Source organism: Poecilia formosa, unplaced genomic scaffold (genome assembly GCF_000485575.1).
Source record: "Poecilia formosa unplaced genomic scaffold, Poecilia_formosa-5.1.2 Scaffold678, whole genome shotgun sequence".
NCBI lineage: Eukaryota > Metazoa > Chordata > Actinopteri > Cyprinodontiformes > Poeciliidae > Poecilia > Poecilia formosa.
In genome coordinates this window covers 107996-123090 of record NW_006800617.1, presented here as the reverse complement: position 1 = coordinate 123090, position 15095 = coordinate 107996, and the positions used below count along the sequence as shown (strand labels likewise).

At 38.0% G+C, this 15095-nt stretch overlaps 1 protein-coding gene across 1 annotated transcript in view; it reads right to left on the bottom strand.

The window, feature by feature from the left end:
• Positions 1–2758: 2758 nt before the first annotated feature.
• Positions 2759–15095, bottom strand: part of LOC103130805 (short chain dehydrogenase/reductase family 16C member 5) — a 35784-nt gene continuing 23447 nt past the window's right edge. Inside the window, exons 6-7 of the mRNA XM_007542310.2 lie at positions 9057–9182; positions 2759–3689 (exon numbers count right to left, since the gene is read on the bottom strand). Of these exons, the coding sequence (XP_007542372.1) occupies positions 3593–3689; positions 9057–9182 (223 nt within the window). The 3' untranslated portion in view covers positions 2759–3592. The remainder of the gene's footprint in view (positions 3690–9056; positions 9183–15095) is intronic.

Genomic DNA, 15095 nt, shown 5'->3' with positions numbered 1-15095 from the left:
TAGGGCGAACTCCCATGCACCCTCCAGGACCCTGCTGAGGGTGTAGAGATGGTCCAGTGTTCCACGACCAGGACAAAAACCACACTGCTCTTCCTGAATCCGAGGTTCGACTATCCGATGGACCCTTCTCTCCAGGACCCCTGAATAGACCTTACCAGTTAGGCTTAAGAGTGTGACCCCCCTGTAATTGGAGCACACCCTCCGGTCCCCCTTTTGAACATGGGGACCACCACCCCAGTCTGCCAAACCAGGGGAAATGCCTCCGAAGTCCATGCGATATTGCAGAGTCACGTCAGCCAACACAACCCTGCAACATCCAGATCCTTAAGAAACTCTGGGCGGATATCATCCACCCCCGGGGCTCTGCCACCGAGGAGCTCTTTAACCACCTCTGCATCCTCGTCCCTAGAGATTGGAGAGCCCGACCCAAAGTCCCCAGGCTCAGCTTCCTCAATGGAAGGCATGTTGGTGGGATTGAGGAGGTCTTTGAAGTATTCTGCCCACCGGCCCACAACGTCCCGGTCAAGGTCAGCAGCAAACTATCCCCACTATAAACAGTGTTGGTGCTATACTAATTCTCTCTCCTGAGATGCCGGATGGTGGACCAGAATCACCTCGAAGCCGTACAGAAGTCTTTCTCCATGCCCTCTCCAAACTCCTCCCATGCCCGAGTTTTTGCCTTAGCGACCACCCGAGCCGCATGTCGCTTCGCCTGCCGGTACCCATCAGCTGCTTCTGGAGTCCCACAGGCAAAAAAGGTCCGATAGGACTCCTTCTTCAGCCTGACAGCATCCCTCACCGAAGGTGTCCACCAACGGGTTCAAGGGTTGCCGCCGTGACAGGCACCAACAACCTTGCGGCCGCACCTCCAATAAGCTGCCTCAGCAATGGTCCACTCAGACTCAATGTCCTCCACCTCCCCCGGAATGTGTTAGAAGTTCTTCCAGAGATAGGAGTTAAAGCTCCGTCTCACAGGGGACTCCGCCAGACGTTCCCAGCAGACCCTCACTACACGTTTGGGCCTGCCAGGTCTGACTGGCATCCTCCCCCACCACCGAAGCCAACTCACCACCAGGTAGTGGTCAGTGGACAGCTCCACACCTCTCTTCACCCGAGTGTCCAAGACATACGGCTGCAGATCCAATGATAAGGTGACAAAGTCGATCATCGAACTGCAGCCTAGGGTGTTCTGGTGTCAAGTGCACATATGAACACCCTTATGCCTGAACATGGCGTTCGCTATGGACACTCCGTGACGAGCACAGAAGTCCAACAACAGAACACCACTCGAGTTCAGATCGGGGGGGCCGTTCCTCCCAACCACGCCCCCCCAGGTCTCACTGTCATTGCCCATGTAAGCGTTGAAATTCCCCAGCAGAACAAGGGAGTCCCCAGGAGGGGCACTCTCCAGTACCCCCTCTAAGGACTCCAAGAAGGGTGGGGGTAATCTGAACTGTTGTTCAGCCTGTAAGCACAAACAACGGTCAGAATCCAACCCCCCACCCATAGGCGGAGGGAGGCTACCCTCTCGTTCCTGGTGAAGTTCTTCCTATGGGCTCACCACGAACACAAAAAAAAAGAAAATAAAAATAAAAGGATGTGAAAACTTTCCTTGAATGTTAATAGTACATTTCCCCAGTTTTGGTCTCATAAAGATGTAACGCATTGGTCTGAATGCATGGGTAATTTAATTCTCACTAAAAAAGAAAACATGGTTGGATCAGCAGATTAACTCCAAACAGGTTTGATTACTTTTAAGGTGATCAAGGTGTGTAGACAATCCAATAGAAGGATTCAGAGGGAGTGTGTGTTCAGAGATCATATTGATCTGCTGGGAAATGTTGATGATGGTTTATTGGTGTTTAGATTTCCAGGACTGAGCATCCTGGAGCTCCGAGCAGAACTTAAAGAAGGAGCCATGAGGTACCGGTACCGGTGGAACTTCAGTCATCTTTCAGTCGAGCCGCCCGCTTTGTGAATGAGCCTTTATGGAGAGAAAGAATCTCTATTCTGTAAATGTACGACTTCTGCACATGATTCTACTATTTAGAATAAACGTCCACATTCCCACTAAATGGACTCTCTGACTCTCTGTCTGTCTTTAAATCCTGGCTGAACGCTCTGCTGCACGATCTCTTTGTTTTTTTCATTTGGATTTTTTATTTCTTAAAATGTATTATTTTTGTTTTTGTGAGGTGACCTTATGAGCCCTGAAAGCACATTTTAGATAAAATATAAATACTCTTACTGCTACAAACAAGGATGTTGCCATGGTTGCTGTTTCACGTGGTGGCGACTGGGCGGACATTAGCATCTAAATTTGACCGTACGCCAAGTTTTGGTTTGAAAACTGCACACTCTTTTATAAATGAGGCTCCTAGAGCATTTCAGAAATGATTTTTCCTGACTGCTGATTTGAAACCAGCTTATGCCACAAGGGGGCATTGTGTATTTGTCAACAGACAACTACATTTCCGCTTTGCTCTATGGAGCGCGCATTATCGTGCAGACATCACCATTTCTTTTCTTTACAGGATAAAAAGTGACATATCCTGACCGGGGTGGAGCTCTGGGCCACAGCCCATAAAGCAAGGCTGCGCAAAGGCTTGTAGAAAAACAATAAAAATAACAATAGTAAGGAAATGAAAGAACAAAAAAAAAAAGCAAAATAAAAAATTTTCATCTGATTAATCACAGGATTGCTGTGAATTAGTCATGCATAATTAATTGTTTTTAAGAAATGAAATGAGCTGATAAATGAGTTATAAATATTTTTATTTGGGCTGCCAAATGATGAAAATAGGATTCAACAGTACGAGGCTAAACATGGTGACATTTTTTATGTTTTTGATGCTTTTGTGTTTATCACTGCTCATGTTTTTATTTGTTTATAGCAGTTGAGTGTTGCTTTAGTCATGAAGTCATATGTAAAATGATATTTCTCTATGCTGTGTTGTCAACAGCAGTAAAATGATTTTGAGGTTCTCCCTGGGGTCTGAGTGCCTGCTGTGCTGCAGCACCAGAGAAGCACAGAGTGGGAAGAGAGAAGGAGGACAGGAGTGAGATAAACTTTGTAAGAAACAGGAGATTAGCCCCTGTAGAAACAGTTGAAACAGAGATAGAAATTACAAACTGATGATATCCAAAAAGTTTGGGAATCTGTTCAATTAATTGCTAAAAAGATTAAAGAATGTGAATTAATGCAGGATTAACAAGTTAATTTTGTGAAAGTGACAAGAGATCAGGGTATCCAGGTTCACACAAAGAAAAAAAAATTAAGATATAGAATAAGGAACTAAATTAACCATAATATATTGTCAGTAAGAACAAGATTATTATATAAAACATTGTGCTTAAATCAGAAACAAATCAGACATATAACTTCAATAACAACAGACTTTTTGTTCAAGGAACTCAAAACATTAAGCTAAATAATGAACATTAATTTATTTAAAAGGTAGTCCTTTACACAACTGGTATTCATTTTCTGTGTACAATTAAATGTTTTCAAATTAAATATGAAGAAACTTCACAGAGATGTCTTCAATGTTTTAATATCTCCATTTAAATCATCTTCTAACTGACAGCTCTCTCACTCTTGCTTTTTGGAGCGTCCCCTGAACGTGTCCATAAGATTAAAGGCTCCCAGGTACTGACCCAGCAGAATGCCCTGCTTCATGGGCAGGATGCTGTTAAGAGAAATACAAAGAAATTATTAGAGTGCTGAAAGATTGTGGATGTTAAAGCACTGGATTCAATTCCCCACAATACACAGAGTCAAGAAAAAGTATTTCATCCCTTACAGATTTCTTCAAATTTTACGTTTTGGTTACAAATGCTTCAGATGGCAAAACAAATTTCAATATCTGAAAGATTTCCTGAGAAATCGAAAGATAGTTTTCAGTTGATGATTGCTTTTTTTTGTTCTAGATGAAAAAAGCTATCCAAACCAACTTGGTGCTCTGTGAAAACATAACTGCCACTGTTAATTACATTGTAAATATAGTGATTACATTTTTTATTTAAAGTCAAAAGTCAAACATATCTCCAATTAGTGGCAAATCTATAGAACCAGGAATCTGTTAAACAAAACCTGCAAGTCAAAAAAACCCCTAAAAAATCTTAAAAAGCAGATTTTTAAGATTACTGTTAAAAACCTTAATTTCTTAGGTTTTTAACAGAAATCTTAAAAATCTAAGAAATTAAGTCAATGAAATCAGTTAGTACGAAAACCTATCCAGTGAACTGACCTCCCAGTCCCTGAATGAGGACTCACCCAGGAGATAACTAAGTGTGTTTTCACAGCTGATAGTCTGGTAGGCTCAGCTCAATTGGGGACCAAAATTGCAACATTTGTTACATGTTCTGCTTGTGCAGTTTGCATCCTTGCTGAACTGCATCAAATAACCAAACCGTTTGAGTAGCACATTTCAGAAACAACGCAGTCCAAAGTGCTTTATATCATAAAAACACAAAAATACAAAGTATAATAATTAAGGCATTACAATTTGTCAAGTACCATCATTACACATCAGAATGTTTATTGTTTCGTTGATAATGTTTCAAAAGTAACTCTAAACAGGTGGGGTTTTAGTGTAGATTAAAAGCATTACAACACAACAAAACAGCTGTTTTGCAATTTTCTGGAAGTTTGTTCCAGATTTGAGGCTTTATAGAGGCTGAATGCTGCGTCTCCACGTTTGGTTCTGGGTCTGAGGATGCAGGTTGATACAACAGGCGCCTCATGTATAAAGCATACATAGGCACAAAAAAATGTAAATGCCATATTTTACGCAAAAGTCAGAATGTATAAAATTGAACATGGCATGAAAACTTTTCACCTGCTGTGTAAATGTGCAGCAGCCACACAAACTTTTTCTGTGGACAATAAACTACAAAGCGTCAAAACTCTAAATATAAATATACTGAAACCTGACTCCATTCACTGATATTTCAACAAAGAAGCATCAAACCCAATGTTTTTTCATGCTTTTAATCTTTTATTGTTTAAATGTAAACAATATAAACACATACGTAAACACATAATTTCTTTATTTAGAATAAATGTCCACACTTCTCACTCTCTGGGATGCTGTCTTTCTTTAAATGCTCTGCTGTTCAAGCAGGCATTTCCACTTAGATCTATTTATTTTCTTTTTTTTCTATTTGGAATTTTGTCTTTGAAATGTATAACTTTTATTTTTTAGTGAGGTGACCTCATGTACCCTGAAAGCACCTTTTAAATAAAATATGTAGTTATCATAAATACTAATACTGCTGCAAGCAAGAGCTGTTTCCATGGCTACTAGGACACGTGGTGGCAGCCTTCTGGGTATTTATATTAATTTACATATCTAGTTATGGGTGGTGACAGGGTGAACCAGCTCTATGTCCTGCAAATTGGGATTTATAAAGGAAAAGTGCACAGGTATGTGCTTTCGCACGGCTTTGTACATTTTTTTTTTGTGCCGCACTTTTATAAATTTGTCCGTACGCCAATTTTTTGTGCAAAAGCTGCGCACAGTTTTAAACATGAGGCCACAGATCTTTAATATATTGTGGTGCTAAACCGTTCAGTGATTTATAGACTAACAGTATTTTAAAGTCTATTCTCTGAGCTACAGGGAGCCAGTGTAGGGACTTTAAAAGTGGTGTTATGTGCTCCATCTTCCTGGTTTTAGTGAGAACATCAGCAGCAGCGTTCAGCGTTCTGGATCAGCTGCAGCTGGAGGATTGATTTGTTAGGTAGACCTGGCAGTGAAGATGCTGTTGCAGTAATCAATGTGACTAAAGATAAACGCATGGATGAGTTTCTCTAGATCCTACTGGGACATACGTCCTTTAATCCTGGAGATGTTCTTCAACTGATAGAAGGCTGACTTTGTAACTGACCTTATGTGATTCTGAAGGTTCAGGTCAGAGTTCATTACTACACCCAGATTTCAGGCCTGATCTTTTGTTTCCAGCTGTAATAACTAAAGATGTGTGCCATCTCTAGATTGTTCCTCTTTAGGTGCAAAGATAACTTCAGTTTAGTTCAACTGGAGAAAGTTATGGCACATCCACATACGAAGAACCACTGAAGAAAACACTGAGTGCTGAACAAGGTAGTTACCTTGTTCATGAAAAAAGCTAAGTGGCATGATATTTTAGCAGTAGAAGGATTTCTCTTGGTCTTTAAAAAAAGAAAGATTTGACATCTGAGTTTGATTGCGCATTCACACCTCCCCAAATGAACCGGATTTCTAGGCAAACAAAATGGAGTTGGATTAAAGTGGACTAAACACTTTATTTAGAGTAAATTCACCCTAAATAATCCAGGATAACATCAAAAACTCTGCAGGCCTCACTACTTCATATGATATTCTTGCCCTGACAATGAGAAAGAGACTGGAAAAAAATATTATGTATGGGAATGTTACAATTACCAATTACCAATTGTGAGACCAGTCTCACAATTACCAATAAATATCTTAATGACCCTCAAGCCATTTAGGAAAATATTTTGTGCATTGACTAAACAAAAGTGACGTTCTTTAGAAGATGTGTATGTAGACAAACAGAAGAAACTGAATAAACCAGAAGGATCTTTATAAATACATTTATATATCCTCCATGAAAGGATTGCAGCAAGAAGCTCCAGATTAACCTGAGTAGGTATTGTATGTAACCACATCAGAGAGCAGCAGTAATTTAAAAATAAAGAAAAAAAAAAGTAAACCTTATGATCTCAAAAACAGACATGGTATAAAAAGGAAAATACAGGTTTGAATGTCCCAAACTATGGGGAAATTGAACCGTTTATCCTGTGTGCCTAACTTTAGTTTTTTTACTGGCTAATGTGAAAACATAGTTTGTACTAGGTTATGATTAGGGTTTTTTGTACACAGACAGATACACCACATGTCCAATGTGATGTTTCAGGGCAAAAACCAATTGGCAGTTTGTTAGGATTCACACAAGCTATTTTTATTTGAAAAAGGTTCTACAAATAGCATTTGTAGTCAATTATTTGTTATGTTAGAATTATGCTTGTTCCTTCCCAAATCAATGCTTGTTAGCAGCTTTTGAATGACTAATAAACCTCAACAACAATGACCGTATTCAAAGAGTGAGGAAACAAAGGCAAGAGAATACAAAACATTGTTAGAAGCCTAAATACAATAGCTTCCATGTAAAAGAAAAGATGTGACAGTCAAAGTGTTTTCAAGAGACACAAAATCTTTACAATAAGAAATAATCACTTTTCATAGAAATGAGGAAACAAGAGGGAAGTTGCCTGTGCCTTTGAAGTGTTATCCTGGTCACATGTGGGGAAAATCTACTTTTTAACCGATATATTTCATAACCAACATTTAGCAGAGCCTCTTCACCTTTTTTTTTTTTTTTTTTTGTTTTGTTTGTTTGTTTGTTTGGACATGGACAGTCTGGCAGCCTTTTTCTTTAATAATATTAGCCAGAAATTGTATTTGTGTGAACCTGGGAAAATCTTAGACTTTTACCAAAGTACTTTGGTATGTTGGTGCTTCTAACCAGTAGTAAAAACAGAAGAAGGGTGTAACTTAGAGAGGTTGCCTTTTAATCCTACTGCCAAAAACAGATATGGAATTATTACACACAAACACAGATGAATAATTTTGAATCCACCATAACCTAAGGACAAGTCTTTAGGTTGAGGAAACCGATTGACAACCTTAGAAACTCATATACACAAGAAGAAGACTGAACTGTACACTCCCAGGATTTAAACTTAGGAAACTCTTGTAGTGAAAAATTGCTGTGTAAGAGTTTGCTATAAATACCCATTCTAAACATTAAATTCAGGTGTTCCAACCATTCCCGTGGACGCAGGTGTGTAACAACCAGTCTCTAGGCATCAGGGGCACCACCAGCAATCTTGGGCCCCATGACAAAAAATTAAGATTGAACCAGGAGGAGGGTTTTAGTGTTGTTAATCAACTTCATTCACTCACTGCTAAATGTGGAGAAACAAATGAACACAGGAAAACTGTTTATCCGCCATGATTGGTAGCTATGTTAACTAGACTGAGTATTCACAGCTTGAATCTGCATAGCTCTGTGCTATGCTAGTTGCAGCACAGCACAGAGCAAGGGGGAGTCACATGACATTGTGATTGACAGCGCTAAAACCCGCCTCCTGCCTCTGATTGGTTGTTTCTAGATAGCACTGGGAGAAGGCAGAGGAAATAATTTTTTCACAAATTATCTCTCATGTCATACTGTCACAACACAATGACAGTTTCAACAAATATGTAAAAAAATATTTTTTATAAAAGTTACATAATGCAGCTATAATTTCTCTTAGGAGAGGACGGGTCAGGAGGGACGTGGCAACAGATATCTGTAATTTAAACGCAAGCCAAGGTGAAACTGTGTGGACTGGCTGCAGTCCAGACAGGAGGCTGTTTTTTTATCATTTTATAAAGATTGTTTGAATTTCTGTCAGCAACAAATATATTGTTTTTGTTGTGTAATTGTAAAAAGAGCAAAGACATAGAGAAATCCATACAGATTCCCTGGAATGATGCTAACTAGGTTGTCATTGGATACAGAGTTGCTCACTTTTTTCACTGGGACGGGGGTAAAAGGTTCATGTTGGTATTGGGGATTAGAGCTGCTGCTGACCGACTCACCTGTTGTCAAGTGTGGTAAAAGGTACAAGGGACAAGTTAAATATATGAATATCTTGGTATTTCTTTTCCTTAATCCATTAAATGCTATGGAGGCAAACAGTAGTCTGTAGCTAACTATGCTAAATGGTTGATAATCTCACACAGTCTATTCACCTCTCTTGGAGAAAACTGTGTTACAAATAGACACTCTTGTCTTTTTCTCTCTCTTATATCTATGTTTTTGAAAACCTGACTTTATTATTATTATTATTATTATTATTATTATTATTATTATTACCCTAAGCTGCAAGGGAAATGCTGCTTGTAGCTTTATTTTTCTAGATCTGTTTTTTCTTAGACTTTATAGGACTAATTAGAGCAGAATATTTGCTTCTAGTGTAAGAGGGAACAGCATAAACTCACTTCTTCAGAGCAGTGATGAAATACATGCTTTTAGGCAGTAGAAGGTAGACTTGGTCTGTGAGGACAGCATGAATAATCTTCTTGGCTACCTTTTCTGCATTTAGGATTGGCAGGAGTCTTGGCCACCTGTTGACAACAAACAAAGTAAGAGAAAAATAAGATTACAACCAAAATCTAATTCAAGCAAAAAATATTGTTAATATGTAACATTTTATGTAACAACGCTTTCTCAAAATAAAGCAGTGGTAGTCTTTCCTGAAGACTGAACTTTAGTTTTGTTATGCAACATTACAAAATGTTGCATACATGTTTTGGAATGTTTTAAACAAGTAGTTTGAAACAACAAGCAATGTTTTGAACTACTCATTCAATATTTTGAACAAGTAGTACTTATTCAGTTAGAACAAGTACTACTCAAGTGAGAAATTTAGCTGCCTGCTGAAGCCAAAATCCACATCTTCTGCTCAATGATACCTCAGGGGCACCACCAGCAATCTTGGGCCCCATGACAAAAAATTAGATTGAACCAGGAGGAGGGTTTTAGTGTTGTTAATCAACTTCATTCACTCACTGCTAAATGTGGAGAAACAAATGAACACAGGAAAACTGTTTATCCGCCATGATTGGTAGCTATGTTAACTAGACTGAGCATTCACAGCTTGAATCTGCATAGCTCTGTGCTATGCTAGTTGCAGCACAGCACATAGTGAGGGGGAGGCAGGATGAGCAGCGCCACACGAGATTGCGATTGACAGCGCTAAAACCAGCCTCCTGCCTCTGATTGGTTGTTTCTAGATAGCACTGGGAGAAGGCAGAGCACCATTGCTGCAACTAACAGTTAAACACAACTTTCAAACCAGCCTCAGAATCATCCTTAGCCAATCCAAGCTGGGACATACAGGTTTCTATCTCTAATTCCTTTTGTGTTCAAGATTCAAATGTCCCAGTTGTGTGTATTTCCAAGAAAGGGTATGATGCTATGCTGGAAGCTTCTCCACTTCTTAACAGGCTATAGAAAAGATGCCAGATTCACACAAAATTTGCACTACAACCACCTGACAACCATTAACTACAACTTAAAAAAAAAGACTAGGAAAACATTAAATTTGACTATTTTGGATTGGCTGGATAAAATCACTGCAGAGAATTACTTAGCATGGTGATATCAATGAATTTATTCCAAAACCTTTTGGGGAATTCTACTACCATTAGGGCTGGGAATGCATTAAATTTGATTAATCAAATGTGTTACTGTGTTAAAAATTTAAATAATTAAAATAATGCAATTAATCACATTTAAAATTTTATTTATAATTTAGTTTTTACATGTTTGTTCGTTTCTGGTACGCCTGTAAATCTGCCACACAAGTGACCTCCAAAGACAACAGCCATGGATGACAAAGCCATATTCTCTTGACCCACTGGGGGTTTAATTTTTCTTTTAAAAATCTAATAGGATGATGGAAAAGATTATACTGTTCTGTCCAAGTTGTGCTCAAATTACTTGACCTATCACCGAAGCTATTCAAACCTAAAACAACCTCACAATGCTAAACATGCTGAAGCACTACAGACATCCCCAACATTAATGTCCATAATGAATGAATGACTATGAATGACCAAGGAAAGCCCTTTGCTCCAAGTCTCGTCATTAGAGTCAAACACAAACTTACACACTGAGCTTTTTTCTTCTAACTTGCTGGCCAGGAAGAAGAAGATTTATTACAAAACCTTTGAAGTGTTCAATGGAGAACTTCTAGAAAGTGGTCTGTGTACCCCGCATTTCTGCGTTCCCATAGAGATGTGACAAGTCTCTTGACCTGTCTCTCAATTCCTCAGTGAGAAGAATACTTTCCTCAGAGGTTCTTCTGAGAATCTCCAGCTGGGACACCAGCTTCCTCACGCCTGCATTAAAAGAACAAGGTTTTTTCTCCATTTTCCATCAATTTTTGGATTTTTGGGCATTGCTTTGACCCAACTGACGTTTGACTCAAAAAGAGACCCTTCCATTTTCTGGGTTGAATTAGGCATTTCAAACTAATTATAAATTCCCTTTCTGTAGCATGCTTGTTTAATATTTTGCTGATTTTAAGCTGTGTTATTCTTATGTTGTTGCTCTGTCATTTTAAATCTGCCACATGTTAGAGATTGTCTGGTTCCAGAGCAAATTGAATTTATTGGCTCTCACGCTGCTGCTGGCGTTCTCACTAAAACCAGGAAGATGGAGCACATCACCCCAATTCTAAAGTCCTTCCACTGGCTCCCTTTAGCTCAGAGAATGGACTTTAAGATACTTTTTGTAACATAACCACCATATTTGTTTTCTTTTGATTAAATAAATTAAAAAGTATGCTGTTTTTTTNTTTGTTTTCTTTTGATTAAATAAATTAAAAAGTATGCTGTTTTTTTTAGGATGGTTTCAGTCATTTGATTGTTGAAATTTCCTAAGTTTCCACTGTTTAAAACTGATTTTTGGGCAGCATCATGCTGGTTCTAGGTGTGGCTGTGATAACCAAATAAAAAGGTGCGTGGGCACACAGCGGCGCAGTCAGAGAGGGAGACACACACCATCACATCTGTATAGGGGGAGGATTATTGTAATGGATATTTAAAACAAGTAAAAAATTAAAGAAAAGACAAACAGCAGTCAGATTTTGCCCCAGCACCACAGATTGTGCGCTTGGAAACTGGATCGCAGCCTTGCACCCAGGAAACGTTGCCTGGTGCAAGAGAATGCCACCGAGGGGGAAGAAAGACACTCCAGGTGAGATCTGGAATTTATTTTTCTTTTTGCTGATTTTTGGTGGTACCATTATTTTTTCTCATCTTTTTGGGGGGGATTTTGTCATTTTGGATTTTTAATTTTGGAGTGGGACTTTGGACTGAAACGGGGCAAAATTTTCAGGACTTTTTTTTTTTGAAGCTATGGGTCTCTATTGTGGACATTATTTTGATTAACACCAACTGAAATTTTGGGACATTTATTTATTTTATTTTTGTGCTGGCATAGTCTGAGTGATTTAAATATAACGTTATATTATTTTTGAGGGATTTTGTTTACTGATCTGCTATTAGAATAACTATTATTTTTAGTACTATATTTCTTTGAAAAAATCTATTGTTAGTAATCAACAAATTCCATATTAAGTGGTTGAATATATATTCTCTTATTAACTAAATTTGTGTAACATATTAACCTGATACCTGAGAAAGAACCCCCTTGATGAAATTGTGAATTCTGCTTTAAGTCAAGCTGAATTGTAGTTTATAAATCACTGGGCAGATTAGCACCACAATACATTTAAGATCTGCTGTTGTTGATCTGCTGTCAGGTCTCAGAAGTCTGCTCTGCATCCCCAGAACCAGAAGCAAACGTGGAGAAGCAGTATTCAGCTTCTCTCCACCACAAACTTCTAGTAAATTGTAAAACAGCTGAAACACTGAGTTCCTTTAAATCTAAACTAAAAACCCACCTGTTTAGAGTTGCTTTTGAAACATTATAAATAAAACATTAGACATTCTGATGAGTAACAATAGTACTTGACAAAATGTAATATTTCCATTGTTGACTGTGTGTTCTATGATTCGAAGTTTTGTGTTTTTATGATGTAGAGCACGCCTTGCTGCTGAAATGTGCTATACAAATAAACTTGACAAAAATGCCAGTCATTTCTATGTTAAAATTGCAGTTTTCCATGGGCTGCCAAACCTTTGCTTAAACATCATCTCTGTAACCTTAGTGAAATGTAACCATCCTCTTTCAAGGCACTGTAAGAAATTAATTCATATATTTCATAAGAGTCCTTAAGTCCATGACCATTTCTCAATCATGGAAAATGACTGGAAAATGCAGTCATTTTCCAATCTTACTGCAGTGTAACTGGTTGCATTAGCAGACTGTTAGTCAACATGATACTTCTAAAGTGGCTTTAGGGCATTAACAGCTAGCTCTGGTCTTCTGGGAAAACAGGGAGCAGATGTAGAAGCATGTGGCTCGAACACGATGCATCACTCGGTTTGAAAATCTACTGCAGTAAAATCTGCACTCTCTTTTTAACTCTTTAATCATTTACCTGTTATTTGTAGTGTTTGTTTGTAGTCCCCATGACTAGCTAAGCTTTTAAGATATCTTTAAACTTCTTATCAATGCCTTCAGTCACATAAATATAGGCTTCTTTCACTGAGAATAATGTAAGGCACCCACACTACTATTTTCAGTGTGGTTCCCCACATAGCAACCGATGTTGAGTCAACATTGAATTATGGTCATAAAAGTAGATTTTTAGTTAAGGTCAATGACTGATGGTGGATCAATCAAACAATAATCCAATTCTAGCCAATTAACTAATTTTAAAAAGATGTCATTGAATCAATGTTTTACGGTCGATTTCTTTTTAGCACTGGTTCTCAATGCACACTTCCTTTTTAGTTTTAGGTATTCCCCTGCTTCAGCACACGTGATTTCAATTGATGGCTGATTGACAGGGCTTTGCTGAATTTCAGTCATCTGAATGGGATGTGTTGAAGCAGGGGAACAGCTAAAACATGCAGGGTAGTTTGCATTGAGGTTGGGAAAAAATGTTAATCAAAGTCATGTGTCATATCTCTCCTCAGGAGTCTACAGAAACACACACACACACACACGCAGGCTTTTAAGAACATCCGTTTGCCAAGGTACAGCCCCCTCTTATTTTGTTACTGTCAAAAGTCAAAGTCGCAAACAAATTTTCTGTGACTCCATTTTGGGTCTTGGCCACAGGCGGATATCTACAGAGCTGGACTGGTAAGGTCAAGTTGGCTTGATTTTGGATGCTGTTGTTATTTTATAAAACTTTAGCTAAAGTAATATTGTGAGAATCACATATAGAGATGTTACTTTCACCACTTTTCTAAACCTAAAATATAACCAGGATATAATTTCACTGATTATTTAAGGGCTAACTCTTTTTTTAGTTATTTTATGTTGTGATTTTTTTAAAACTCATAAGAAGGTATGATTCTTTAGGTTTACCATAATGACTTCCTTTAAAAGTGACGTTTCTAGCTAAATCAGCTTTTTGGGAACTTTAATGTTTTACTACTGATGAAGAAAGGTTTAATGTTTGTTAAATCAGGACATAACAATGGCTTGATCTTCAACAGGTTCTAACATTTTTAAGTCTAATAACTGTGCCAAACACCCACCAAATTCAAGACTTTCAATATTTCTAACATAACATGAAAAAAAAAAAAGATTACTTCTTACAGCCTTGCTTTTTTCATAGAATTGTAGGAAGGAAGTAGCAGCCATGAACTGCCGAGATGTAGCACATGATGTAGCAACTGCTCATCAGGAAATGTGACGAGATGTTTGAACAGTTTGGTGGTTTGAACATAAAGCTTTGTTCTAAAATAATAGTAAGATGGAGAAACATAAGCAATGACCCAAGAGAAGCATCTGTTCTGATGACGGTGTTGATTTCAATCTCTAGCACAGCTTTTTGTGAGAAATCTGCAGTGTTTCCTGCTCACTTAAAAATATAAAATAACACAAATTAAAAAATATATATATTTTTTTTTTTTTCATAACATCCGGATATAGCCAGGAGTTAAAACACAATGTTCTTCAAAAAAATAAAGCTGACAATGAATCATTTCTGGTAAAAAAGTAACACTTTTTTTTTTCTTTTTTTTTTGTATATAGAAATACCAGTGTTGCGAAGGCGTAGGAGACATGACTTTTTAATCTTGCTGATCAGCAGTTTCAGTTCCTGATTTTGGGAAGAAAAACATCAGTGTGACAAAATGTTTATGAATCACTGGGTAAAGTTTGCCATTTCAAAACTATACTTCTCTATAAGATATATGTATATGGATAGGTTGGTTTGATTTATTGAAGAATATATGGAGGGGAATGTATCAGAGTAAAATTATAGAAATATGAAGATGGGAGATGAAAAATCTCAAACATTCAAGAGGTTACAATTCTAATGGAATAAATGTCCATCCATCCTGCCATCCACTTTCTTTACACCCTTGTCCCCTAGTGGGGTTGGGAGG